The 27,549-nt window shown below is 40.7% G+C and overlaps 1 protein-coding gene across 10 annotated transcripts in view; it reads right to left on the minus strand.

The window, feature by feature from the left end:
• Positions 1-27,549, minus strand: part of DOCK9 (dedicator of cytokinesis 9) — a 335,677-nt gene that overhangs the window by 53,985 nt on the left and 254,143 nt on the right. For 5 of the 10 annotated variants that reach the window (XM_084627446.1, XM_084627441.1, XM_084627438.1 and 2 more), the window contains exons 37-41: positions 22,161-22,208; positions 19,551-19,687; positions 2,250-2,365; positions 1,185-1,322; positions 450-632 (exon numbers count right to left, since the gene is read on the minus strand). In XM_084627446.1, the coding sequence (XP_084483572.1) occupies positions 450-632; positions 1,185-1,322; positions 2,250-2,365; positions 19,551-19,687; positions 22,161-22,208 (622 nt within the window). Of the gene's footprint in view, positions 1-449; positions 633-1,184; positions 1,323-2,249; positions 2,366-18,927; positions 18,972-19,550; positions 19,688-22,160; positions 22,209-27,549 lie in introns of all 10 variants that reach the window. The other 5 variants (XM_084627447.1, XM_084627439.1, XM_084627443.1 and 2 more) reach the window with 2 other exon arrangements.

Consider the following 27,549-nt stretch of genomic DNA (forward strand, 5'->3'; position numbering starts at 1 on the left):
GTTGGTGAATCAAAGGGCTTGGTGGTACACCAGTTCCAGGTAGCACCTCAGGGTGACAACCCGTCACAAATATGATCTTTTAAAGCTGTTTTAGCAATTAGAAAAAAAAACATATAGAGCTGCTTTACCACTAATATCTCTTCTTGCCTGGCCTACTTAACTCCTTCTCCTCCCCCCAACCCCCATAATGGTATAAACAACTCAATATTAGTTCAGAAACAGTTCACCATATTAATTAGTAATGCACATAATTTATATTTCATAGTTTTTCAACTGCCCTCCCAGACAGATATAGTCAATTGTGGGTCAGTTTTAAAAATATACGATACAACCCAAAGATTTTACACATGAAAAGAGAATACAGCTTATTATACAACGATTTTTAAGCTTAGAAGAGCAATAGATCTTAAAGTCATGAAAGCCAATGATAAGTAAATAATTATACTAACTTGCAGATGTGTCCTTACAAAAGACTTCTTCCCCGTGTAATCAAAGTTATTTCTCATTAAGAAATACAGCAGTTGTGAAGCTTCAGTACGAATTGAGCTCAGTTTGGAATTACAGCATTTCAAAATTTCATAACACAATGCAGCACACATGTCAGCTCTACCTTCATAAAATGCAGAAGGAAACTGAGGAAAGAATGAATCGGAGAAAAATCATGTCAAGGCTAACATCAGTAAATTAAACAAATGTTAAGAGAAAACAATTCCAACATCCCGAGGACGGTGCAGCCATCAAACAATAAATTATAGATTCATAAAGAAAAAAATGCTAGTCACATTTCATGACTTTCTGATAGAAGTCAGTGGATAAAAGGAATGCAGAAAAAATAATATATGGATTTTTAGTCAAGTATGATATAGTGTCATAAAATGGTACTTGAAAAAGTATTTCAAATTGATTGGATATTAACAGTTACATAAAATAAAAGTAGCAACCAGAGCCATAACAAAAGATAAACAGTAAAACAAATGTACTGCATTCATTCTAGGGCAAAACGGTGCGTAAGATCAGTTGTGGAATCATGATCTGCAATGCTACAGTTTTTTTTCTTTTAAATCCAATTTCAATTTGAGAAATAAGATATTATATTACTTGAATAACTGGATACAAATCACTGTGGTAACTATAAAAAAAGACAAATAATTGAAGATTAACATTTTTATTTTAGAAAGACTTACCTTAAAAATTAGTGCCCTTAAAGCAGTGAAGACAGTTTTCAGTGCTGTTTCAGACTGGTTTTTTCGAAGGAAGCAGAGGTACACATCAAAAACCTTTTTCATCAGTGGATTATGTCCATGATCTGTCAGTAGCTGGTTCTTAAAATTGATATGGACAATTTAGTGTTTTCTTTAAATATTTATGCTCTATCAAGAATGCATATAAATTGTGCAAAAAAAAAAATCTTAGCTTCAGCTACGTCTCAAAGATGCTATTCAGAAAACTTTCACATATAGTACTACTGAAGCATATTAAAAACTACAAGCAAATCTAAACAGTTAATATTCCAACACCTTTAGTAATCTTAATCTGTAGCCAAAGTGATGGACCCATGACAGAATTATAACATGATAGTACGCATATGTTACTGGGGTCTTAAATACTTAATTAGTAACTCAGATATGAAGAGGGTGGGCACAAAAACATGACAGAAACCAAGCAACCAAAACTAATAAGGCCTTTAGTGCAGTGTTTCTTTATCAGTCCCATAAAACCCTTAAAGGACAGCTATGTCAAAAGGCGAACTAGACAGTGGGCTTTCTGCAATGGGTTTGGAGAGGGAAAAGGTGGGGGAGGAAGAAAAGGACCCTATGGAGTACCCTGCTTACTCTTGCCCTCAGAGGGTGTAAAAATAAACTAAGAACATGCATCATTTAAACGGATCTGGTTACTAGCAATTTTCTATTTTTGAGTTTAAAACATTTAAGGTCCAGTTCCATAGTCCATCAGGCAAAACTCATGCTGACTTCAGTGGAAGTTACTAGAGACAAATTGCAGGATTGAGTGACAACTGGTTGAGTTCAAAGCATACTGTTAATACTAGCAAATGAGACTTTATTAAACAGTAAAGGTTATTAGCTATTGTATGGCATGATTATGAATTACCTGCCTTGTGCAGTTTTAATACAGATGATGTGAGTAGTATAGCTCAATATAAGAACTCTTTTTTTAGTAATTTTCTAGAGAATAATTATTTAAAATGCCAAAAATCAAATTATCTATCAAAACTTGTGTTAAGGACAAACCTTAAACGTCATTGTGAATAAAGATAAAGTATCCAGAGTGGTAAGGGAAACTTCAGTGGCAATGTTTGCTTCAAGTAAGGACTGGTGAAGAACATCTGCATCTGAATGGCCATAGCCTGTAGAAATTTCAAATGAAGTGCTGCTTTATATTTATGATACATAATTAAACAAAAATTATTTTAAAACTAATGCTGCTAAATCATGTAGCCAAAAATTATAAAAGATTTTCTGCATTAGAGGAAGTTTAAGAAGAATAAGAACTTTGAAAGATGTTTACATTAAACAGTTGAGTAATATTTTATACATAGTTTTTTTCACACTTTTCCAACCATGAGACAATTATATATGTGTACAATATTTGGTATTCAAATAATTTAATTAAGATAACAACACAGTGAAGTGTAAAGGTAAAGTCTTAAAATAGCAGCATTAAACATATTTAAAATAATGGATTTAAATAATTGGTAATACTATGTTAATATATTCAAAAACAAAAAGTACATGGATAGATGGAATTAAGGTGGAGAACAAATATCAGTAATTTAGGGTAAAACTAAGAATATTGCAATTATCCCAAACCCAAGAATTACAAACCCTGAAAATTCAGAGTTAAGGTTAAATGTAAAAGAAATACAAACATGTTGAAGCATCAAAATGCAGAACAGGGCATCCAATAACCCCTACTGTGCCCTGTTGTGACACCATGCAATAACCATATTTTTATGATTCCGGATATGATTTTGTCACAATAAAATTATGACTAACTGTGGGAAAAAAATAATTTCACGCTATAGTCAGGGTAACCTTGTAGCCCTGCTGCTACACAATAACAATTTGTTAGTTCACTTTGTTCTAGTCCTCTTTGAAATAGGACTAAATTAACACAAACTGTTAATGTGTGGCATCTGGGTCCTTGTAAACAGCAAAATTTCAGGGTTACTGTGACATAATCTTATCCTTATGATAAACACAATTTAATGCTTGTGTCTCAGATTAACTGATTTTTAAAAGGCACATTAGATTCCAACCTCACCCACTGGTGTCACTGTAGGGAAGGATTTATGGTTGTTTGGGTCTCCTACCTGTTTTAACTTTCAGGGTCAGATTCACATGCATGTTCTGGCTGCGTTTAGCCAATATGAAGCAGCCAGAGCATACTGACCTGTTAAACTAGATTTACAGATGCTTTGCATCATAAAAGCAGCAGAAAGCAGAGTATACACTTGTTTGTCCTTCCCACCTTCCCTCAAAATTTATTTGGATTCAGAGAAAGTGCTGTAATTTTAAGAAAGATATATTACATTCTGCAGACATAAAGAAGTTGAATTTCAATTTTATGTGCAAACTCAACTGAACCTCAACTATGGGGGCTACACAGTAACCAGATTTTAAAATATGTCAAAGCTAAACTGGCTGTTGACAGTTACACTGGTTTTTCCATATTGCAATATACCTATGTAAAATCTGATTAAATCCAATGAGGGTAATAATGAGTAACACTGCTGTGACAGGTCAGGGTTTCATTCTGCCCACACATTGTTAGATTGTGAACCACAGAGGTGGTTCACTACTCTGGGTCGGCAACTCCTATCAGGTCTGACAAATTCACTACCCCAACACAGTTGCTGTCACAGTGTTTATGTATAAAGAATGTTGTGTGAGGTATCAAATGAAAGCTGGTGACACACTGGTCAACATCATTTTGAAATGCATGCATTAATGATATATGAGGAATTATGGACATTGATTGGTTAAAGACTTTTAAGCATAGTATCAAACACAAGGAGAAACAGGTTTTCTTCTAGACAGGAGGGAAGGTAATTATCTCATCACCTCTAATGTAAATCAAGCATTGTAAAAGCCAAAATACAATGGGAGTTGCATTTGCATGTAAGTGAACAGGAAAAGCCAGGTTGACTGAGGGATGTGAAATCAGTATGGGAGGACACCAGAGACTAAAACCACAGGGGGTAATCTTGTCTCAGGGCTCAAAACCATGAGTTTTGGGAAAATATAAAGAGAAGCAAAAAGACAATTTATTATCATTTCACTGAGGAACACGGGGGTGGGGGGGAGGGGGGGAGGGGAGTGATTCGTGACTGTTATTGATCCTGGTTTTGACTGAAAACCAGTAAGGTGGGTGAAGTCTCATCTTTTATTGGATTAACATCTGTTGGAGAGAGAGACAAGGACCTGAAAAAGAGCACTGCGTAAGCTCAAATACGCCATTCTCACCAACAGAAGATGGTCCAATAAAAGATATTACCTCACCCACCTTGTCTCTGTAATATCCTGGGATCAACACATGCACAAAAACAATGCATGCTATTTTTATAGTAAAACAATGTAATATCATACAATTTTTTCTTCAGTCTTAGGAGGAATACATCATAACGGACCTCCCTCCAGTGGGTCTCATACGGTTTAAAAGAGAGCTCTTTTTTTGTTTCTCCTTATCAGTAACGTGGAAGGGAAATACCATTAGGTTCTGATCCAACATGGCACTTAAGCACATGCTTGTAGTTAAATATGTTTCTACATACTTTGCTGAATTGTGGCCATACTCCTAAAAATCCTGGGTACTAATCCTACTAACAAAACATAGTGGGGGTTCATTGTATGTGCACTGCCTAAATTTATAGAGAGTATTTTCATAATATCCCTTTAAATTTAGGCTTTTGCAAGGAATATCCTTGGCATGGGTTTTTTTTTGTTTTAAAGAAAAATTGATAAACTCTATAATCTGGAATTACTGGCTACATACACTGGAGTGTCTTTCCCACACATCTTCAATCTTGTAATTTAGTCCATGCATATCTCATTCCCTGCAAACAGGACAAAACTGTACATTCATTATGCAGCTGAGCTAGCCACACATGCACAGACTCAGTGCTCCACTCTTTTTTTTTTTTAAATGTAAGATATTCAAAATGGATTAGTTTTAAATACTTCAGTTCTAAAATGAAATAGTTTCCCTTTGGAGAGAGATAATAGATTCCTCTTTATGTTGTCACTTCCTCTGAAACACAAATATATAAAAACCTGTTACTTACCTTACAGTAACTGGTGCTCTTTGTGATGTGTTGTCTGTATCCCCAGCATTGTAATCTTTTGACCAGCAGTGCCCACTGGCTCATGCCTGTGCCCTACCTGCCTTTGTCTCTCCAATTGTGAGGGCATAAAAGAGGCAGAGTGGGGCCAACTACCTCAATTCCTTTGTAATTGGTATCTGTGTCATTATGGACTCCAATTTGGGACTTCCACAGTTGGGAAGGAGGGCAGGTCATGGAATACATTTAGAGAACACATCTTCAACAGCACCCCAGTTACTATATGATAAGTAATCATTTTTATTTCTTCTAACGATTGTCTATATACATTCTACTCTTGGTGACTCCCAGTTACCTCATGCCAGGAGGTGGATATTGGAGTCTTAGTGAAACAGTGATTGAAAAAAATGGTTTACCAAAGCAAGCACCCACTCTAGAAGCCTCCACTATAGCACAGCATTTTGTGAAAATATGAATTGAACCCCAGATGGCAGTTCTACAAATTTCAGAAATAGGTCTATTTCTGTAAGAAGCCACAGATGTAGCCTGAGCTGTAGTAGAATGAGCTTTTATCTGAATGGGGAATCCAGTTTAGCTATTTGATAGCAATCTGATATATACTGTAATCCATTTGGATACTCTGTGGGAAAAAAACGCTTTCCCTTTTTTTTTTTTTTGGCATAAGCAATAAGCATTCTCAAAGAGACTCTAAATGATTTAGTTCTGTCTAAATAAAAAGACAATGGCTCTTCAAACACCTAAAGTGTGTAGTTTTCTTGTAGAATTATTGGTATGGGGCCTGGGAAAGAAAACAGGTAAATGAATGGTTTGATTAATATGAAAATCAGAAACTACTTTCGGGAGAAATCTAGATGAGGTCTTCTAAGGGATCTCTATGAAATATGGTGGATCAGGCATTAAGACTTGAATTTCTCCCATCCTAGGAGCAGAAGTAATGGCAATAAACAAACATGTGACTAATGCTTCACATGGAGGGCCCATCAGAGCTGTTAATACCACATTAAGGTCCCATGACAGAGAGACCTCTGTCCTAATTGGAAGGAAAAACATGTACTTAACCCTTTAAAAATCTAGAAACTCTATGGTGTGAAAATACTGGGTGATTTTGGATTTCTGGATGATAGATGTAACTTCTTGGTGAACTTTTATAAAACTAATGGAAGTTCAATTGATTTTGGTGAAAGCATGTAATGCAAAAATGAAAGGATGTTAAAAAAGATGAGACATGGTGTTGCTGTATCCAAGAGGCAAATCTTTTTCATTTGGCATTATATGTAGATCTCGTAGAGTCCTTTCCACTATTAAAATATTTTGGACTTCCCTGAAGCAAGACTTTTCTTCATCAATTAAACAGCAAGCATCCAAGCAAGGTGCAGAGATTCTAGTTCTGGGTAAAGTATGTTCCTTTTTACTTGAGTGATAAGATAAGTTAAAGGAGGCAATGATATTGGAATCCAAACCAATAGTTTCTGCAGGTCTTTGAACCAAAAGTCTGAGCCATGCTGGTGCAATTACTATCAATGACGTTGCATCCTGCTTGAGTTTTCTGAATCCGTACATAAAGCTGTGGGACCATGATATTAAGAAGGCATCCAACAGAGTCCTGAGACTCTGATCTCCTCCCGAAAACAAGATGCTACATTTCCTTTCTGCTTCAGCATCTCCCACAATTCTAGGCTATTCCCCTCCTGTCTTAAGTTTCTGGACGTGGTTCAAACTGAAGTATAGCCTGTGCCAGCCATGCCCCATTCTCCTGTTTGCCAGATGATTCATTCCAAAGCTGTGAAAAACTCTTGGAAAATGATTAGTAACAATTTCAGAGATAACTAATTAACTATGTACAATAGGCCACGGCCTACATGATAACTATCCAAATAAAATGCTGATCCTTGCCTGTGAAACATCCAAGGTGGGTAGAACTGTGGGAGATGCTGCTAGCAGAAAGGAAATTATCAGGTAAGAAATTTTCCATTCTGCAGCCCAGCATCTCCCACAATTATGGTTTGTATGGGAAGTAGGAAGCCATGAATAGGAGAAGGAAGAGATAGAAAAGTGAAAAAAAGAAACAAGGGGGACACCCCTCCCTCACTACCCTTTTTTTAACTGCTCAAATGGCCAGCTTATGTCCAGACCACTGCCTGTAGTACCTGCCTGCCAAAGGAGGCCTCTGCAGAGAAAGGAAGTCCAGCTTATAGTGTCTCACAGAGGCATTAGTTAATGAAAATGTGGCTACTCTGTAGTTCTGTGCACAGGAAGCACTCACCCTTTTAGCCCGTGAGGTTGCCATGGATCTTGTAGAATGCCCCTTGATTGCTTCTGCTTGTACACCTCAGCAATGCACAGTCTGATTAATCTAGTAAGGAGCAGCTTGGATATGCTAAAGCCTTTGGCAACTCAAGATGAAAGGAAATGAGCAGGAAGCCAGATCTTGTGAATTCTGCACGCTTGACATAGGTCTTGAGTGCTCTTCTGACTTCTAGTGTGTTACTGCTTCTTGGTCAGATGCTGTGGCCATAGGTGGAATGAAAGAAGTCATAGTCTCAAAGAGATGGGTGGCTATGGCTTTCAAATACCAGTGGTAGGTTCCACTTAGGGAAAGTTGGTCTGACTGCTGGTCTGGTCAGTCTGATTGCTCTGAGAAATCTGGATACCTGATGGTTCTGCCAAGGAATCGCAAGATCCTGTAAGTACCACACTACTTAGGGCTGATATCTGGCTTGCTATGGTGCTGGGCTGAAGGCCCTTATTCACACCTTCTGGAAGGAAGTCCGGGGGGGGGGCGGATGGGGGGGGGCGGCGCAGAATTCCCAGAATCTGCACTGTGCTTTTGGAACCGTGAACTGAACTTGGTCCACATGGAGTACATTTTTTAGTGTGGAAATTCTCTTAGATGACAGCAAAGTCCTGATCACTTTGGAAAATAGGCCGAGTGAGGCTAACTCTAACAATAGCCAGGCTGTCAGTTGAAGATGATGTAGCTCTGGGTGGAGGAACAGGTCTTGGAACAAAGATGTCTGGTCTCTTCAGAAGCCGCAACAATTATTCTAGCTTCAATTCTATCAGAACAGGTCAACATCAAGGAGCCCAAACATTTGCGAGATCAGAGTGAAGACTTTCTGCTTTAGTCGACTTTGCATCTTCTGAGCCAGTTTGTCTTTATGTTCAGCTCTCCTTTTGTGTGTATCACCTTTCGGAAAGGGAGAGTCTTGTCTGCCCATTCCATTGTCTCCATCGCTTCTGCACATAGAGCTACACTCCTCGTTCCCCCTTGGTTGTTTATGTATGCAACCATGGCTGCCTGGTTGGATCAAGACATGATTGCCCTCAAGGAAGACCTGGCATTCAGTGGAGGTAGTTTGACAGCTGAGAGCTCCAAAGGCTTCATGCTGTGTTTCCTTTCCCTGGAGCTTCAGATATCCTACATTGTTCTGGATCCCAGAAGTGATCCTTATCCTTTCAAACTCGTGTCTGTTGTGAGAACCTGCTGGCCTGGAAAGAATATGGAAAGACCTCTGTGGACATTCTCTAGGACTGTCCATCATCTTAGGGGATCCAGCACCCGGTTGGGAACAAGTACCTGGTCTTGTATTCGCTCCAGGGAACGGTCCCATATTTTCAGAAGAAAGGCTTGGAGATGCCTGATAGAAGACCTTATCCATGGGGAGACTCATGTAGGCCCAATGGCTAGACACACTGAGCCATGGCTGGTCTCATGCATTTGTCCAGCATGGATATCAAATCCTGGTTCTTGTGGAATCCGTCTAGTGATGGGTAGATCTCGATCACCAAAGTGTCTATTTCCAATCCCAGGTGAATTATGTTTGTTTACAGAACTTTTCCTGGTGAGAGAGCTTTTCCTGGTGTTATTGCAAAGCCATGCTCTCAAAAGTGATCCAAAGTCTGGGTTGTGGCACTGTATGTTGTGGCTTGTGAGCTATGCTTTGCTGCGACTATAGTCAACTAGTTAAGGCTCTGGTAAAGAAGGTGGATAAGAAGGAATAGTCTGTCATACTAAAGATTTTATTGCTTTGTAGTAAAATTCATCTAGGTCTCCTTGGAAGCTTCTGCTCCAAATGTTTTCTCCCTGCCAGGTTAACAGTCCCTTCTTGGATACCATTGGGTGTTGCCAGCACCCACTAGATTGCTTTGCTGGCTTTGACAGAGAGCAGAGGACTTTCTGAAGTCTCAGCTACTAATTTCCCTAATGTTTCCCCCAATAACTTCTCAACTGTAAGTTTGGATGCACAAGATATCTATTTAGGATGACTGAAGACTATTCATGGATGTAACATGACATCCTTGTAGCCACCAAGTTGGAATCCATTGCTCGTCACATATTACAACAAGAGGTTTGACCAAGACAGGACCCAAGATGTCTCACTCCGAACAAAAATCACATAGCCAGAAGATGAACCACTAGTTTACCACAAAGTAGGCTTTTTACTAAATATATGAAAAACTTTTGGTCTGAACAGCTGCAAGCTGAGGCTTTGAAATTGTCGTGTCATCACTCTTATGTTCTATGTGGTCTTCGAAGGAAGTCCCCTTCTGAAGTTGTGACTATGCCTTTCACTGGTGGAGCTCCTGCTGTACCAACCTTAGACTCCCAAAATTTATGACATTTCTTTATACAAACATTTTAGTTTAGCATTTGGTTTATTTAGGTATCCTCATTTTGATCCTACGTTGTCCTCAAAGGAGGAATCAACAGGAAAACATGTATCATAATAATGCTTGAAAGGAAAGGTATTTTTATTAATATTAAGAAGTTCCTTGAGGGCCACTGACTGGCATCCTCTCCTGGAAAATTTCTATAGGTTTTTTTTTTTTTAAAAAAGAAAAAACAAAACATGTGGTAGTTTTTCCTCTGGCTATTTACAGCAGAGAGGTAGTACACTATTCATCCTGGTCTGGGAACCATACATCAGAGGAAGAGTACTGGTGCACATACCTCGATTGTGAAAACAGCTTGTTAGCTGTTCCTTGGAGCCTGAAATGCTGCCTCTGCTTGCTCCCCGAGACTGGCTAGTAAGTAACTACTGGAGGAGGAACCGAGCACCACAACTGGAGCTTTCTGAACATGGGAATGGACTTCGCACTTATCCTTTGGTGCAGCTTCATGGGGAGTGGAATCTTCCAATGCCTCTGTTCTGCCTGAAATGCTCAAAGCTTTAATGTAGAGCCAGCCTGTAGAGCAGGGGAGGGGTGGAGAGAGAGAACCTTTTCCAATCTTTCAGAGTCTGATCCCCTTTTCCTAGGAGAGCAAGGGTTTATGGCTGATGATTACTATTATTATTTGGCGTATGCAATCCAGTAAAGCCAAACCACAGAGTTCTTATCAAGGATGTTCAAGGCAGGAAGACCTCCAGAAAGCTGAGTCATTTTGCAGTCCTCAACAACGTGTGTCATGGTATATGGCTGCCCACATTGACATAGTGGACTGTTTCTATTACAAATTTAATATCCAACACGAAACTGGTTCAGAAGGCTCCACGGCCTTTGTGGTAAATGAAACCTGGGTTGATGCTGACTGGAGTCCGAAGCAAGGTAATTATTTTTCGCATTCTCTGAGAACCATGAAGTTTGCCATGTGTCCTCTATCATATATCCCTCACCCGATAAACTTATTCACAACAGGCAATGACCATGTGGTGGATTAAACAAGTCTTTAATTAATGGGAGATGTGGCATATTACACAATTTTCTCACAAGCTTTGCTATGCTTTCCTCTCTATGAACACTGGGGGAAGCAATATTGCGGAGAACCAGTCACCATGGTAGAGGAGTAGATAAAAGTATATGGCTGATGATCAGAAGGCACAATTTCCATTCTGCTGCTTCCTGAAGTCTGAGCCCCTTTTCCTGGCAGAGCTAGGGATTCTTGGGCTGATAGTCGAACAGGCAATTTCCATTAGACTGCAGCCTGAGGCAGGGCTGCACAGCAAGGACGAACAGGCTTCTCTGCATGCCCACACAAGCTGCAGGACGTGGGAGGGGTGGTGAGCATAGTATAGAACATTGTGATGGACCCTCTGTGTATGAGATAAACTCCAGCAAATATTCCCTCAGAGAGAGAAGGCAAAGGAGAAGGGGTTTAACTCCTAATTTTCACCCCACTTGTTTATTAACAATAATAATCACTGCCTGCTGAAGGACACACTTGCTTTTGTCATTTTAGGAACCGGAGACTCTGGGTTTTGCACGACTTACCCCAGAGTATCATGAGAATCACCTGATTCATGGTGTGAGGAAGGGAAGCTGTGTAGCAGTCCTGCTTCTTTCCCCAGATCCTAAAACCCACTGTAGGACTTTTTGGGGGACCAGCAGCCCAGAAAGTATCTTATCTTTATGATCTTTTGTTGCCCCAGGACTTACCTCCTAGGTCAGCTGGATAAAATCCTCTTTGTCCTCAGAGCCTCTCCCTGTTCTACTCGGTCTCTCCTGGTCAGGTTTTTCTGTGGTGAAGTCGCAGCTACTTGGGAGGGGTTGGGGCCCCAACATGCTTAGCCAACTCAGAGCTCCGGGCCCTGGCAGAGATAGGGTAGGCTAGCTGGGTACAGGCAATGCATTTTTTATGTTTTTCCAAGCCTGAGAAAACTGCCTCATATACAAAGCACCTTTTGGATTTTGCTGGTGCTTGTATGGCTCTTCTGCCACGTCTGAAAGGTGGAAGGGGACACTGCAGCAGAGGCTTCAAGCAGCTGGGACCACTACGCTGCTCAGATCTGGGACCAGGAAGAGGTGAGAAGGCTTGATAAATATAAATACTTTAACTGCTTGAAAAGAGGCTAAAAGTAAAAAAATCCAAAAGAAAAGGATAGGTGTGAAACAAACCGCCACTTTGCTGCTGTGAAGGCAGAAGATCTGGCTGCAAGCAGAAGAAGGGGGTGTCACTAGCACAGGCTATGCTGCAACTCTGAACAGCTCCGGAAACTGAGGATGGGAAGGGAATAGCCCATATGTATAAGAATTGTACAACATGCTGGGCTGCAGAAAGGACATACTGAGGAATCATCACCAATGTGTCTATATGATGGCTTTTTAGCATGAAAATGGACTTCAGACAGCCTTACATACAGTGAAGATGAAGTCTGGCATGAGGACTGATGAATATACATGATGGCATGTGTCCCAGAACTCAAACATTATCTTCCTGATATCTGAGGATTGTTCAGTAATTAATTATGATGTGTCATTGTCTCCAATCTGGACTCATGTAAATAAGCTGATGCTGTGTGGAGTCCGGCAGAGCATCTATATATTCCATCTTTGATAATGGGATCAGTTGAGATTTTTTCTGGTTTTATTCTAAGCCCCAGATTGGTGAGTAGCTGGAGAGTATAATGAATGTTCTCTCAGACTTGATGAGAGGAATCCTGAATCAGCCAATTATCATGGTAAGAATAAACTTAAATATTTTGCTTTCTTAGAAATGCTGCAACAACCCCTAGTTATTTTGTAAATATTCTTGGGGCTGTTGACAATCCAAATGAATTCTATACTGAAAATGTTGAGATCCCACTATAAAACTCAAGTATTTCCTGTGGGGGCTGGGGGTAAATGGAAATACATATCCTGCAGGTAGAGAGCTGTGAACCAATCTTGTGCATCTAGGGAAGAAATTATTCAGACTACAGTTACTGTGCTGAATTTTAATCTTCAAATGAATGTATTGAGTCTTCTGAGATTCAGAATAGCCCTCTAATCTTTTTTTCTTTTTTGGGAATTAGAAAGAAATGAGGATAAAAGCCCTTTCTCCTGAACTGGGAAGGAACCTCTTCTATGTCTCTGAAAGACAACAGAGAATGAATTTGTTATGGAATCTTCTTGTGAAAGGGGTTGGGGATGGTGGGTAGGGATAGTCTGGAACTAAACAGAGTAATCAGTCAAGATAATTTCAAGGACCGATTGGGTCTACTGAAATATTGTTCCAGGCTTCCCAAAAATAAATGTACTCCAAAATGGGTAAGGGAAGGAAAAAATACTCATAACAACGGTTGGTTCGGAGCTCTTGACATGACCATCAGACTTGCTGCCTGTTGGCTGGCAACAGTTACGAAGAAGCAGACAGAGGAAACACTGTTTCTTCTTAGCAAGGTCAGAAGATTTGCGTTAGGCGTACTGAAAGGGTTCAGACAGCTGCCTTCAGTGAGACTGTGTGTTTTTTTTCCATCTGAGAAGGCAGACTCCCAACAATCTTAAAGTTTGTATTAAGAGTCTTATAGGGTATGTAACATGTCATTGTTTTAAAGCTTAATAGCTCTGACTCCTTCACGGGTAAATCCTCATAGTGTTCTGAATTTCATGCAGGACACCGGCAGATTGTAGCCAAGACACTCACCTCATTGTTACATCACTAGACACACTGCTGTGTCTGCTGTGTATTGCAGCTTGTAATGTGGTTCTGAAAACTAACTGTCCCCCATTAATCAGAGATTGCAGTTATTTTCTGGACTCCTGTGGTACCACATCAAGGACTTCAGAGACCCTATTCCAGCAGAAGTCATCATATTTTGCAAGAAGAGCTTGATAATTTGAAATTCTAATTTGAAGACTAGCTGAGGAATAGCTCTTCCTTCCTAGTAAGTCCAGCTGCTTAAACTCCTTTTCCTTTGGTGTAAACATATGGTTTAGTTTAGTATGTTCATGAGCTGCTGTGATTAGAAGAGAACCTAGTGCAGGATCCACAGAGAAGTAGTCAAACCCTGATAATGGGGCCTGGTATCTCGTCTCTTTCTTTTATGATATAGCAGGTATAGTGGCCAGTGTTTGCCACAAGAGCTGAGCTGGTTCCAGGAGTGTGTAGTTGACTGGCACTGCCAGTCTTTCTGATAGCAGTGTGTAATACGTCTAGAAGCTTGAGAGAGTTTCACTTATCACTTCCACCTGGATCTCTAGAGTCCCTACTAACTCTTCAGAGGCTCCTGAGATGTCTTGTAGTTATCTGGTGGTGATGATGAAGACAGTCAGACAGACAAAGATGATGACAATACAGCAGGAGCGATGAGACTGTCCTTCCTCAGAAGTGTGGATTTGCTGTTCACTGAGAAACTTAAGGCTGGTGTTATGCATGAGATGTAGACGACTTAGCTGTAGAAGGTGATTTGTTCTAGAATGTGTAAACGTAAACTGAAGACAGCACGAAGCCCAATATGGCCATGAATATGGACGAGATACAAACTGTGTAGGAGACCAAGAAGGTGATACCAGGATGAGTGTGTATCTCTGTGTTCCCTATGCTCACGATAATGAGCTTGAGCCCTAGTGTCTCTATTAGATGAAAAGTAGGCTGGAGAACGTGATGGGGAACCCTCTCTAATCCCATTTGAGGAAGATGAGGAAAAAGTAGTCCTCTCACATAGGGGGAGCTGACTTGATAGGAATCCACATGTTGGGATACCATTAAAAGCAACTAAATAGAGGCTTAAAATTGAGAGACTCCTCAAAATGCAACACAAGAAAATTTCTAATAACGTTTTTGGTAATGTTTCACAAACAAAACTGGTCTTTGAAGGAAAAAGGCCTTTGAAAATGCATGTTTAAAGAAAATAAACATTGACAGAAACGGGTCGTCATTTTTCCAAAACTTCCCTCGAACCCCACAAAATAGATTAAGAGGGTATGTTGATATACACATACTGAATATAATATTAAAATATAAAAATGAAGGACTGCTAAATGGTAAGATTAAAAGCTTTGATAGCTATATTTTAATGATTTATACCTAAGGATAGTGAATGAGTTTAGATGAGATAACATGTAGACCAAGACCTTGCTGGCATAAGTGTTATTTTGCCAATTCTTCTTTTACACAGAATTGCTGATCTGCTTAAAGTGATGTTATTTCTGACAGAACAAAAATAAAATGTTATGCTGGAAGTTTTGAAGTCAAAACACAGAAACAAGAAGAAGCCTTTTACTGGGAAAACCCAGGGACAGTGTACAAAACAACATAGAACCTGCATAGACAGCAAAGAAATACACAAGTTGGATAAACTGAAGCTTGCGCATGAGTAATATATGGGTTACATAAAAAACCAAATGTGTGATGTGTTAAAAGCTGATTGGAGAAAGGTTAAGTAGTCTGGAATTTGGAAATGTATAGAAGACCTAAGTGAACAAGGCCCAAATTGGAGAAACACTGGACCAGAAGCCGAAGGGATGGGACTGAAGGACCACACCAGAAAAATCAGAGGAGATGAAGACCACCATTGAAGGCAGAAGAGCTCCTTTACCTATTTTATCTCATCTGCTATTATTGTCTAGAATAAATATATATTCAGATCCTATAAGTGACAATAATTCTGTCTGAAATTGTATAATAAAGGCAAAAATTGAGTAAGCCTAAATTGGGTGGACTTGTGACACAGTTTCCCAGTACATCCCCCAACACCAGAATCCCTTAACACACTTGAAGAATCTCTCTATATTGATCCGTTAGTGATAAAAGGATTTTAACTGACTGTGCTAGCAAAGGAAATTAAGGGAAATCTGAGACAAGCAAATCCCCTAGCACCATAAATGTTGGTGCCTCTGTGGTTGGCATTGAAGGCTCCAGATCACAAGTCTTCAGTGCTGAATGATGAGGTACAGAAAATGTTAGTACCAACAAGGGTGGTGTTGAGACTGCCTGCAGTATGAACAGTGCTGAGATTCTTAACGCTTGCCTTGTTCGCGGCAAGCTGGTGTGTGAAGAGGATTAGACCAAAACGCACTAACTGCTAATGCACATTAGCAAGGTCCACATGGTTAGTTAGTTCACAACAGGCTGGTATGGGTTCGATTCACACACCTGTTTTCCACAAACTGTTTCTGTAGACAAGCCCTTAGTGATAGTACTGTAGTCTCCGTATGGCTGCTTACAGGAAGCTGCTCTTTCAACAGTACCAAATCATGTGTACTGGACAATTTTAGGGCAACAGAGGGATCATATTTATGGTTAAGCTACCCTTAGTGGTAACTTTCTGAGGAACGCCCCACAATGCCCCCAACGCCCCCACAACTGCCCCACAACTGGCAAGGGGGATACAAAAATATCCTGATTCTCCTAAGAATATCAAGTGAGGTCTTAAATGAAAGTTGGGGTCACACTGGTCATTAATATTGTTGTGAAATTTTTATATATATACACAATAGGAGTTACGTATGTATGTGTGCTAAAAATATGTTCCTAAAATCTGTATTAAGGCAGAGTTGACAAAAAGGTTTCTGCCAGACTAAGGCTGTTTATTCACCCATCCCCCTTGGTCCACATGTAAATTAAACATTGTAAGTTAACATAATGGAGAGGCATTTACAAACAAAGTTGGGAGGGGATGTGAAGTCAGCAGGAAGGCAGCATACCAGAGAATATACTACAGGAGGTCATCCTGACTCTGAGGTACAAACAATGAATTTTGAGGAATATAAAAGACACCCCTTTATCCCGCACCTGGGAAATAATCCAGCAGTGCAATTATGCTCATGAAAATGGGATCTCAACCAGGCTTCTTTGAAACGCTGCAAAGAACATTTGGGTGAGAAACTTATTTAGATTGGAGGTAAGCCTGCTAAGTTTAGTCACTAGGAATAGTGTTATGATTTTGTGTTATATGTAACCCTTCTGTTTCCATTATCCTAACTCACTACCTCTTAAATCTTGATCTTTGATAAGAAACATATGATTGTTTCCACTATAAATATATCTCAGTGCTGTGGTATTATATAAGGAATTGATCCAGAGCTGAACCAACCAAACTGTGTGTACAGTAGACTTGGTATTTCTGTGGATGTTCAGTGGATAAGGGGCTGGACATTACAGGGGAATGCTTTGAACGGGCTCAGGGACTGGGATAACTTCCATGGCAAAGTAAGGGCTAGGATAGCCCTGAAGAGATTGTTTGGGTGGCTAAAAGACTAAAGGTGTCAGGGAGCTGACACCAAGTTAACCACAAGCAAGTCTCCCTCTTGCTAGATGTAAGGAGGGTAAAAAGATGACTCTCAGTCCTGGGTGCCCATCAGAATAAGTCCAGTCAGATGATTTCAGAACAGGAGAATTTGCTGAAGGAATACAAGAGGCAAGCACCATATTCAGAGAAGCTTCTGGGGCACTTTTAGAGGAAGAAGATTGTTCCAAAGGAGACCAATCTAGAGAACCTGGATCTCAGGTTGGTGTCAGATTTATATAACAAAGAATAGTTTCAGCCTAGCCTCTCTTACTCTTTGAGTTTGTTTTAAAACAAGCAACAAACAGAATATTTGCTACCAATACGTTCCATGCCTAAGCAAACAAACGTTTATTATGGCCATCATTAAATGATATGGTTGAAGAAATTTCTGGTCAGTCATGAAGACTGAAGACCCAGTACCGGGTAATAGTGAAAAATATATAGAAGTTACCCAAATGAAACCTAACCTACAAAACTCATCCTAAACTAAATCCTACTACAAATACTGACTATATACAAAATCTACAATGGAAAAAAATAGATAAAGTAAGGACACCGCTAATTATTCTCTTTCTCAGACTAGGCTGTGGTTAGAAGGAGTGGCGATGGTTGGCCTCGCTCCACCCCTTTTATGCCCTCGGGAGGGCAAACAGGGTGCAGGTATGGGCCAACGGGTATCGTTGTTCAAAAGATTCCAATTTCTGGGGCACATATGCACCAAGAGAGGAATATATATAAACAATAACTTGTTGAGCTTTTAAATTTTTCTCATCTCTTGCTAATAAATCTCTTCTATTGCACTGGAAATGACTGAAAGATGGAAATCCACCAGCTAAAGATGGTTCAAGGGTAGGGTAACACATTTATGTTATTGTCTACAATACAGAACTAGCTTTCTCAAGTTCTCACAGGGATTACATGAGTAAATACTGCAGGATTGGATCAACTGGTGTCTTACATTAATGGCAATAAGCTAGGAGTTTTTGTGCACATGTAAGGGGCAGTTAGACAAGCTATGGGAAACAGATGTGCAAGAACAGTTTACGTATAGTTAATTTGCATAGATTGTATAGTTTTACTGTACGCAATTCTGTCAAGTCAAAACACTGCATGAATAAATGCTATAATTTGTTAAGTTAGCTGACCAATTTCTTTGGTGCTTGAAACTGTAGGAAATTGAAAAATGACATGTCAAAAATATTCTGCATCTTGTTTCAGAGTAACAGCCCTGTTAGTCTGTATTCGCAAAAAGAAAAGGAGTACTTGTGGCACCTTAGAGACTAACCAATTTATTTGAGTATGAGCTTCCATGAGCTACAGCTCACTTCATCGGATGCATACTGTGGAAACTGCAGAAGGCATTATATACACAGAGACCATGAAACAATACCTCCTTACCAGCAGGAGAGTGGGGTGGGAGGAGGTATTGTTTCATGGTCTCTGTGTATATAATGTCTTCTGCAGTTTCCACAGTATGCATCCGATGAAGTGAGCTGTAGCTCACGAAAGCTCATGCTCAAATAAATTGGTTAGTCTCTAAGGTGCCACAAGTACTCCTTTTCTTTCTGCATCTTGTATAATTTGAAATTTAAAAGCAGCATATTTAAAAAGGCAATATACAAAATTGTTTTCAATTAAAGCAGCCTTACACAAACTGACTTCAACCTCATTAAGTCTTACCATTGTCTACAGAAATTCCAAGCACACTTGATATCTTTCTTACACTGAAAACACAGAAAAAGTCACTTCATTATTGGGAGATTTTCACATCCACACAAACTAAATCATGGACTTTACATTCCTCATAGAAATTCTAAAATTTATATTTTCATCAGGAGATGTCAGAACATGGAGACATGATCAACTAAGTGCAGATTATAACATGTAAACTATACTTTTTATAATGGGTCATAAGTGGGTGAAAATAGAACTTTTAATAAAATCAACCCATATAGTTCAAAAGTAAGATATAAACCCTTTTCAAATGAGCACCACAAAATTTAAGTGTTTGTAATTTGAATCAATCCCAGAATTAAATGATTTAGAATATTTCATAACTAATACATTTGCAAAGTACCACTTTAAAATATGTAATGCTATAGTTAACCATGTTCCACATTATGTCATCACTTAGCATTGATTGCTCTACCAGAAAGTGGGAACAGACCAGTAAACTAATTCCACTTAATTGTTTTATCTAGAACAATAATAAAGTCCATGAAGTGCTCTGGTGTGGGTCTGGGACCTGCCTCTGGTGTGGTAGTGGATGAGGATGACAACTGTTATGGTGTAATGAAACTTACTGTGGTTAAAAGTGAGAGAGTTATCCAGGCTGCTCAGTTGCTGCAATCTGGCATGCATCATTCCTGTTCTGTTACGGGAAACAGGCAATGTCTGAGATTTTCGATCATGAACTATGGGTCCCAACCCCTCCTGGTTCCTGCAAGATGGGTGAAATGGGATAGAAGCAAAAGTTAGACATATCAAACTGCAGCAAGACAGGGAGAGTTAGTTAAGCAGTTACAGCACAAAAAGTACTAACGAATGAATGGCAATGCAGCCCATTTGTTGTTTTATGTTTAGCTAAAACAAAAATAGGCATTTTTAAAAAGGATCACATCAAATTCTTAATTAGAAAACCTAATGTGTGAAAATAAAAACACACAAACTGTATCTCTTGAAATAATTAATTTACTTCAAAGCTTTTAGCAATGTTAATCTTAGATTATAGCTCATTTAAATGATGTTTTGACAACAGTCAGAACTGAAAAATGCACTAGTTTCTTTTGATTATGTAAGTTTTGGGGAAAAGTTAGAAAGAGGTGTAGTGGTAAAACAGGAAAGCCCACATGCAATAAGAGCAGGAATTAATTTTAGGCACTAACACCTGTATCTTACCCAGGCAGGAAGGGAGAAGAGCCATACACTTTGTTAAAACTTGTCAGCAATCAAGTGAAGAAAACAGAAAAGTGATTTGTGTTAGCAATCAGTACAAACTTCCTATTGTGTACCACCACCAGAGCTGATGAGAAATGAAAACCAGTGCTGGAATTACACCTCTCCCTGTTCCCTTAAATAAGAGTTCTCTCTCATTTGGTGTTATTCTGTGCAGTACATGCATTTACTGTGATACAACATGCTATGGTGTGACATCAATTTTACAGATTTAAAGGCTATATTTGTTTGTGAAACTGCAATAAACCCATAGACCACCAGAGACTTATATGATTGTAATAGTTTGATGTTTGTTAACATGCAGAACAGATCAAGTGATAATTCAATATGACAAAAGTGCAGAACAGTCTTCTCTGCTATGTCAAAATGTTATTTTTATACAGCAGTTACTTTTAAGACTGAAGACTGTGAAGTATGTTAAAGCGCAAAGCAGTATAATCACAGCTAAAGACACAATCTAAATTGAGAAACAGCTATTGATCCATTTTATCACAGATTTTTTTCTGAGCGTGTAAAAATTTTTTTTGGGGGGGTAGGGAGAAAGAGACATTGACAAACCTCTTGCAAGTCCCCAAAATAGCATTCATGTCATAGGGTGGATGGGTATTTTCATATTTAAATTAGGATGAAAGTTTATTATTTTTCTTTTTGTAAGAAAAAAATTCCCATATCATTAAGTTTGAAAAAGTTCAGTTTAAAGTCATTGTGATTTGTGGTATATTCTGATTGAACTCTTTGGTATTTCTATTTCCAATGTTAACTGCTAATGTAGTAGTCTGCATTTAGCTACTGACATTGGGAAATATAGATGCTAACACCGTTAGTGTAATCCTGATTCCACTAAAATCAATGGCAAAATTCCCATTGACTTAAATATGGCAGGATTTCACCCCACAAGTTTAATGATATCACAGTGGCTCCAACACCATGGTGGTGGAGGCAGTGTGAAGCTTGAACAGATTAGGTTAACTAACTTACTTCTTTAATACAAGAACAAGTACTCTATACTTTGTATGAGATTTATGAAAATGTGGAAGAAATACTGAAGTATACTATACAGTTTCTGGGATAAATTCAGACCTCAGATACATGCATTCAACTCCTATTGACTTCCCACTGATTAACAGGCTTCAGTGTGAGTGTCACACATGCACGTGCTGCTAGAACGTAGCTCTATAAACTGAAAAATCTAAATCTAGAAAACAGAAAAAAAATTGCAAAATGGCAGCTTACGAGACACATTACAATAATCAGTCTTCAGAGGGGTAGCCGTGTTAGTCTGGATCTGTAAAAGTGGCAGAGTCCTGGGGCACCTTATAGACTAACAGACGTATTGAAGCATGAGCTTTCGTGGGTGCATACCCACTTCGTTGGATCATGCATCCGACGAAGTGGGTATTCACCCACGAAAGCTCATGCTCCAATACGTCTGTTAGTCTATAAGGTGCCACAGGACTCTTTGCCGCTTTTACAATAATCAATGTGCTTACAGATCTATGCCATTCTCAGTCTTTGAAATGTACAATATTATAATTTAAATTAGTAAAAATACTACATAGTAGTGCTTCCAAGAGAATTCATCTACGACAGTTTCAATGCTTGTCATTATTCAAAATGTGTAATCACAGACCAATATTAGCTATCTTATGAGCATTTTAAGAGATAAACCTATTCTTCAAAAATATCCCCCTCAAAAGTAAATACTGATTAAATTAATTTCTTATAAGCATATTTTGTGTATATTTCTAATATTCTTTAATAGCAACAATATTTTCAGATAGCACCCAAAAAGGTGTTGTGCATCCAATTACTCACCTTCAAATTGGTAGGCATCACTGCATAATAATTCCTCCATTCTTGTGCATTAACTTTTTAACAAGAACTCAGCGGATATTGGACATACTACTATTTTAATTCTCTCATAGCGTAACACCATAAATTTAAATTCTACACAGTACCTGGCTATGTATCGTTTTCCCATGTACTGGAACTGATGCAAGCACACTCTGCAGAGAACATATTAGGAATCATTGTAACAACATTTAAAAACTGTTTAAATAAATGTTTACTGCAACTATCTATTATGTCTGCTTGTCAGTCCCGCTAAGCTCTTTCTTCACAGGCACGTCAGGAAAAACATCCATTTTAATTGTCCCCATCCTTAAAGTAGAGAGCCCTGCAACCTAACTTGAACCTGATGGGACCCAATTACAAGTGCTGGGCTCAGGTCAGGTCGCCTTTGTTAACCTTCTCCTGACTGTGGGGTTGACATGGTGACAGCTGCATGCCTCACAGGTGTTAGCCACCTCGTTGCACTGAGTGTGCCATGAAGTGAGTGTGCCGAGGAGTCGCAATTCTCTCACTCTGCAGTACACAGAGAGCAGCAGGGGGTGGCAGAGGCAAGAGTGGGGTACGGAGCATGCCTAGATCCTTTCACCCGCAATCAAAGCAAAGAGCTCAATATCTTGGCTGATCCAAGTTAGAATTTCTAAAAATGACAAATGGGAAGCGTCAAGGATTGAAAACAAAAATCAAAGAAGAAAATTATATTCATTGCCATTTCTAAAACATGGTATCCTAAATAAACTTTATTATTTAATATTTATATGGTAGTAGTGTCTAGCTGTACCTATCATAAGCAGGGCCCCATTGTATGAGGTGATGTGTATACACAAGAGGCAAAATTACAGTCCCTTCCCCAGTGAGCTTACAGTCTAAGACAGGGGTGGGCAAACTACCGCCCGGGGGCCACATCCAGCCCTTCAGACGTTTTAATCTGTCCCTCGAGTTCCCACAGGGGAGCGGGATCCTGGGCTTTCCCGGCTCTGGCGCTCCAGCTTGGGGCTTGCCCCACTCTGCACATGCTGTGGGTCCATGCGGCTCACGGAAGCAGCGGCATGTCCTCCCTCCAGCTCCTATGGTTAGGGGCAGCCAGGGGGCTCTGCACACTGCCCCCGCCCCAAGTGCCACCCCTTCAGCTCCCATTGGCTGGGAACCATGGCCAATGGGAACCATAGGAGCTGCAGGGGCAGCACTGAGCGGGCTGGCTGCACCTCCGTATAAGAGCCAGAGGGGGGACATGCCGCTGCTTCCGGGAGCTGTTTTAAGTGCTGCCTGGAGCCTGCACCCCTCATCCCCTCCGACACCCCAACCCCCTGCCCCAGCCCTGATCCCCCTCCCACCCTCTGAACCCCTTGGTCCCAGCCCGAAGCACCCTCCTGCACCCTCAACCCCCCATCCCAGAACCTGTACCCCCAGCCAGAGCCCTCACCCCACCCACCGCACCCTAACTTCCTGCTCCAGCCCAGAGGCACCTCCTGCATCCTGAACTCCTCATTTCTGGCCCCACCCTGAAGTTCTTACCCCCTCCCGCACCCCAACCCCCAATTTCGTGAGCATTCATGGCCCACCATACAATTGCCATACCCAGATGTGGCCCTCGGGCCAAAAAGTTTGCCCACCCTGGTCTAAGGGCTAGTCTACACTACCACACTACATAGGCGCAGCTGCGCTGCTGTAGTGCATCTGGTGAAGATGAGAAGTGAAAGCTATGTCAGCTATGGTGAAGCTATGTCGTGTCTGGTGAAGATGAGGGGCGAAAGCTATGTCAACAAGCGGTAGAAGCTAAGGCAATGGGAGAGCAGGACATTGCGTTAAATTGATGTAATTTGTGTCGCTCGGGGGTGGCTTTTTCACACCCGAGTGACACGAGTTACATCGACTTAAGTGGTAGTGTAGACAAGCCTTGAGAAAAATGACTTTCTAAGGACACAGCAAAAGTGATAACTAAATATATACAATTTTATATATAATTTTATTTTTAAATTGTTACTAAAAGCTAAAATAAACCTCAACAATCCCTATCTGCTCCACCACTTAGCCATCATTAATTGCCTCATTTTTTAAAGATGCTGTGGCAATGGTGGGTCTTGAAAAGGGAAGCTGCTTTTCAGGTTTGATTATAGCTAGTGATATCTACATATCTTAAACGGCTTGGATTTTTTGTTCAAATGAGCATCTTGGTATTAAGATGTACATAGGCTTTCTTGAAGATTTTAAATACTTCTTTGTTTTAGGTCAAGCAAGAAATACTGTGAGAACAGCCTATATTTGGGGATGCTCCTGCTTTGGATTGAAACAAGAATATACAGATACATGCGAAAAAATTGTGCAAAGGAGAATTTATATAAAACCTTTTTCAAACCTCAAGAAAATGGTTCACTTTCAAAGCTATAGTCTCTGTCTCTCTCAAGACTATTTTAATTTGCTCTTCAGAAAAGTGCAAATCTGCACTGAAAGCTGGTTTGCAGGTTTACTAGTAAGGGCAAAAGACATCAGAAAGATGCTACCAGCAATGTGGGAAAAACTGCAAGGAATCAGCCAGACTCCAGTTAGTAGGAACAGTTACAGAAGCAGCCAAACCAGGAATTGCTACGTTGGGTGAGAGATGGTAAAACGGGGCCCAACTGGAGTCACCACTCCGCGCAGTAGCCATTGGACCCAGAAGCATGCAGGGGAGACCTCCCCCCGAGTCTGTGGAAACTAGGACCCAGGTGGTGCCACTCTTTCACCCATATGGCCTTGGCGGGAAATTGCAGGGCAGAACCAGCTAGAAACTCTCGCTGATAGGAGCCAAAACAGGGACCTTAGGACATCCTGAAGGGGGTTCCAAAGAGGATGGAGCTCGGCTGTTCTCAGTGGTGGCAGATGACAGAACAAGAAGCAATGGTCTCAAGTTGCTGTGGGAGAGGTCTAGGTTAGAAACACTATTTCACTAGGAGGGTGGTGAATCACTGGAATGGGCTACCTAAGGAGATGGTGGACTCTCCATCCTTAGAGGTTTTTAAGGCCCAGCTTGACAAAGCCCTGGCTGGGGTGATTTAGTTGGTGTTGGTCCTGCTTTGAGCAGGGGGTTGGACTAGATGACCTCTGAAGTCTCATCCAACCCTAATATTCTATGATTTACAGAAGTTTCTAAAGTTCAGACTGGGCTTTCTCTGTCCTGTGCTGATTGGCTGTTTGCCCTAATCCTTTCTCTCACAGTCTCTTCACCTCAGCTTTATTCCATATCTGCTCTTACTTTTTTCTTTCTTGTCCTCCTCACAACTTGAAGCTTTCATGTCCTCTTTCCCTTCACTTTTCTTACCATTTAATTCATCGCCTCCTAACTCTTTCTCTCAAAAAAAATAAATCCTGGACTATGACATTTGCCATCATCACATTGTTCACTCTGCTTGTGAGTCATAGCCTTTTTCACAGCTCTGTGCCTGTCTTGTCTGTTTGGATGTACAATTTTGGGGCAGGAACTATCTATGACTCTATATTTGTAAATGGACTAGTATAATGAAGTCTCATTCTTGGTGTAGGGTCCTTAGGCACTACTGTAATAAACAGGATAAACATCATCATCAGGTAGGTGCAATTAGCAATGGGGGAGGTGGGCCCAGCGTGTGCCATGTTCCCCCACCAGTTCAAGGGGAGTATGAAACCATCCCCAACGTTAAGCATATTAATACCCTGAAACATGGCTCGAGAACTTTGTTCCTTCTCCTAATTGCTTCCTTTATACTATAGTTGGGATGGAGAATGGAACCTCTTTTGATAATGTGGCAACTGAGATCAGAATCATAGAATATCGTTAAATATCAGGGTTGGAAGTGACCTCAGGAGGTCATCTAGTCCAACCCCCTGCTCAAAGCAGGACCAATCCCCAACTAAATCACCCCAGACAGGCCTTTGTCAAGCCTGACCTTAAAAACTTCTAAGGAAGGAGATTCTACCACCTCCCTAGGTAACGCATTCCAGTGTTTCACCACCCTCCTAGTGAAAAAGTTTTTCCTAATATCCAACCTAAATCTCCCCCACTGCAACTTGAGACCATTACTCCCTGTTCTGTTACCAGCTACCACTGAGAACAATCTAGATCCATCCTCTTTGGAACCCCCTTTCAGGTAGCTGAAAGCAGCTATCAAATCCCCCCTCATTCTTCTCGTCCGCAGACTAAACAATCCCAGTTCCCTCAGCCTCTCCTCATAAGTCATGTGTTCCAGTCCCCTAAGCATTTTTGTTGCACTCGGCTGGACGTTTTCCAACTTTTCCACATCCTTCTTGTAGTGTGGGGCCCAAAACTGGACACAGTACTCCAGATGAGGCCTCACAAATGTCAAATAGAGGGGAACGATCACGTCCCTCAATCTGCTGGCAATGCTCCTACTTATACAGCCCAAAATGCCTTTAGCCTTCTTGGCAACAAGGGCACACTGTTGACTCATATCCAGCTTCTCGTCCACTGTAACCCCTAGGTCCTTTTCTGCAGAACTGCTGCTGAGCCATTCGGTCCCTAGTCTGTAGCGGTGCATGGGGTTCTTCCGTCCTAAGTGCAGGATTCTGCACTTGTCCTTGTTGAACCTCATCAGATTTCTTTTGGCCCAATCCTCCAATTTGTCTAGGGCCCTCTGTATCCTCTCCCTACCCTCCAGCGTATCTACCTCTCCTCCCAGTTTAGTGTCATCTGCAAACTTGCTGAGGGTGCAATCCACACCATCCTCCAGATCATTTATGAAGATACTGAACAAAACCGGCCCCAGGACTGACCCTTGGGGCACTCCACTTGATACCGGCTGCCAACTAGATATGGAGCCATTGATCACTACCCACTGAGCCCGACAATTTAGCCAACTTTCTATCCACCTTATAGTCCATTCATCCAGCCCATACTTCTTTAACTTGCTGGCAAGAATACTGTGGGAGACCGTGTCAAAAGCTTTGCTAAAGTCAAGGAACACCACGTCCACTGCTTTCCCCTCATCCACAGAGCCAGTTATCTCGTCGTAGAAGGCAATTAGATTAGTCAGGCATGACTTGCCCTTGGTGAATCCATGCTGACTGTTCCTGATCACTTTCCTCTCCTCTAAGTGCTTCAGAATTGATTCCTTGAGGACCTGCTCCATGATTTTCCAGGGACTGAGGTGAGGCTGACTGGCCTGTAGTTCCCAGGATCCTCCTCCTCCCCTTTTTTAAAGATGGGCACTACATTAGCCTTTTTCCAGTCGTCCGGGACTTCCCCCAATCGCCATGAGTTTTCAAAGATAATGGCCAATGGCTCTGCAATCACATCCGCCAACTCCTTTAGCACTCTCGGATGCAGCACATCCAGTCCCATGGACTTGTGCTCGTCCAGCTTTTCTAAATAGTCCTGAACCACTTCTTTCTCCACAGAGGGCTGGTCACCTCCTCCGCATGCTGTGCTGCTCAGTGCAGTAGTCTGGGAGCTGACCTTGTTCATGAAGACAGAGGCAAAAAAAAGCATTGAGTACGTTAGCTTTTTCCACATCCTCTGTCACTAGG

Source organism: Lepidochelys olivacea (assembly GCF_965140295.1).
Source record: "Lepidochelys olivacea isolate rLepOli2 genome assembly, chromosome: 1".
Classification (NCBI taxonomy): Eukaryota; Metazoa; Chordata; order Testudines; family Cheloniidae; genus Lepidochelys; species Lepidochelys olivacea.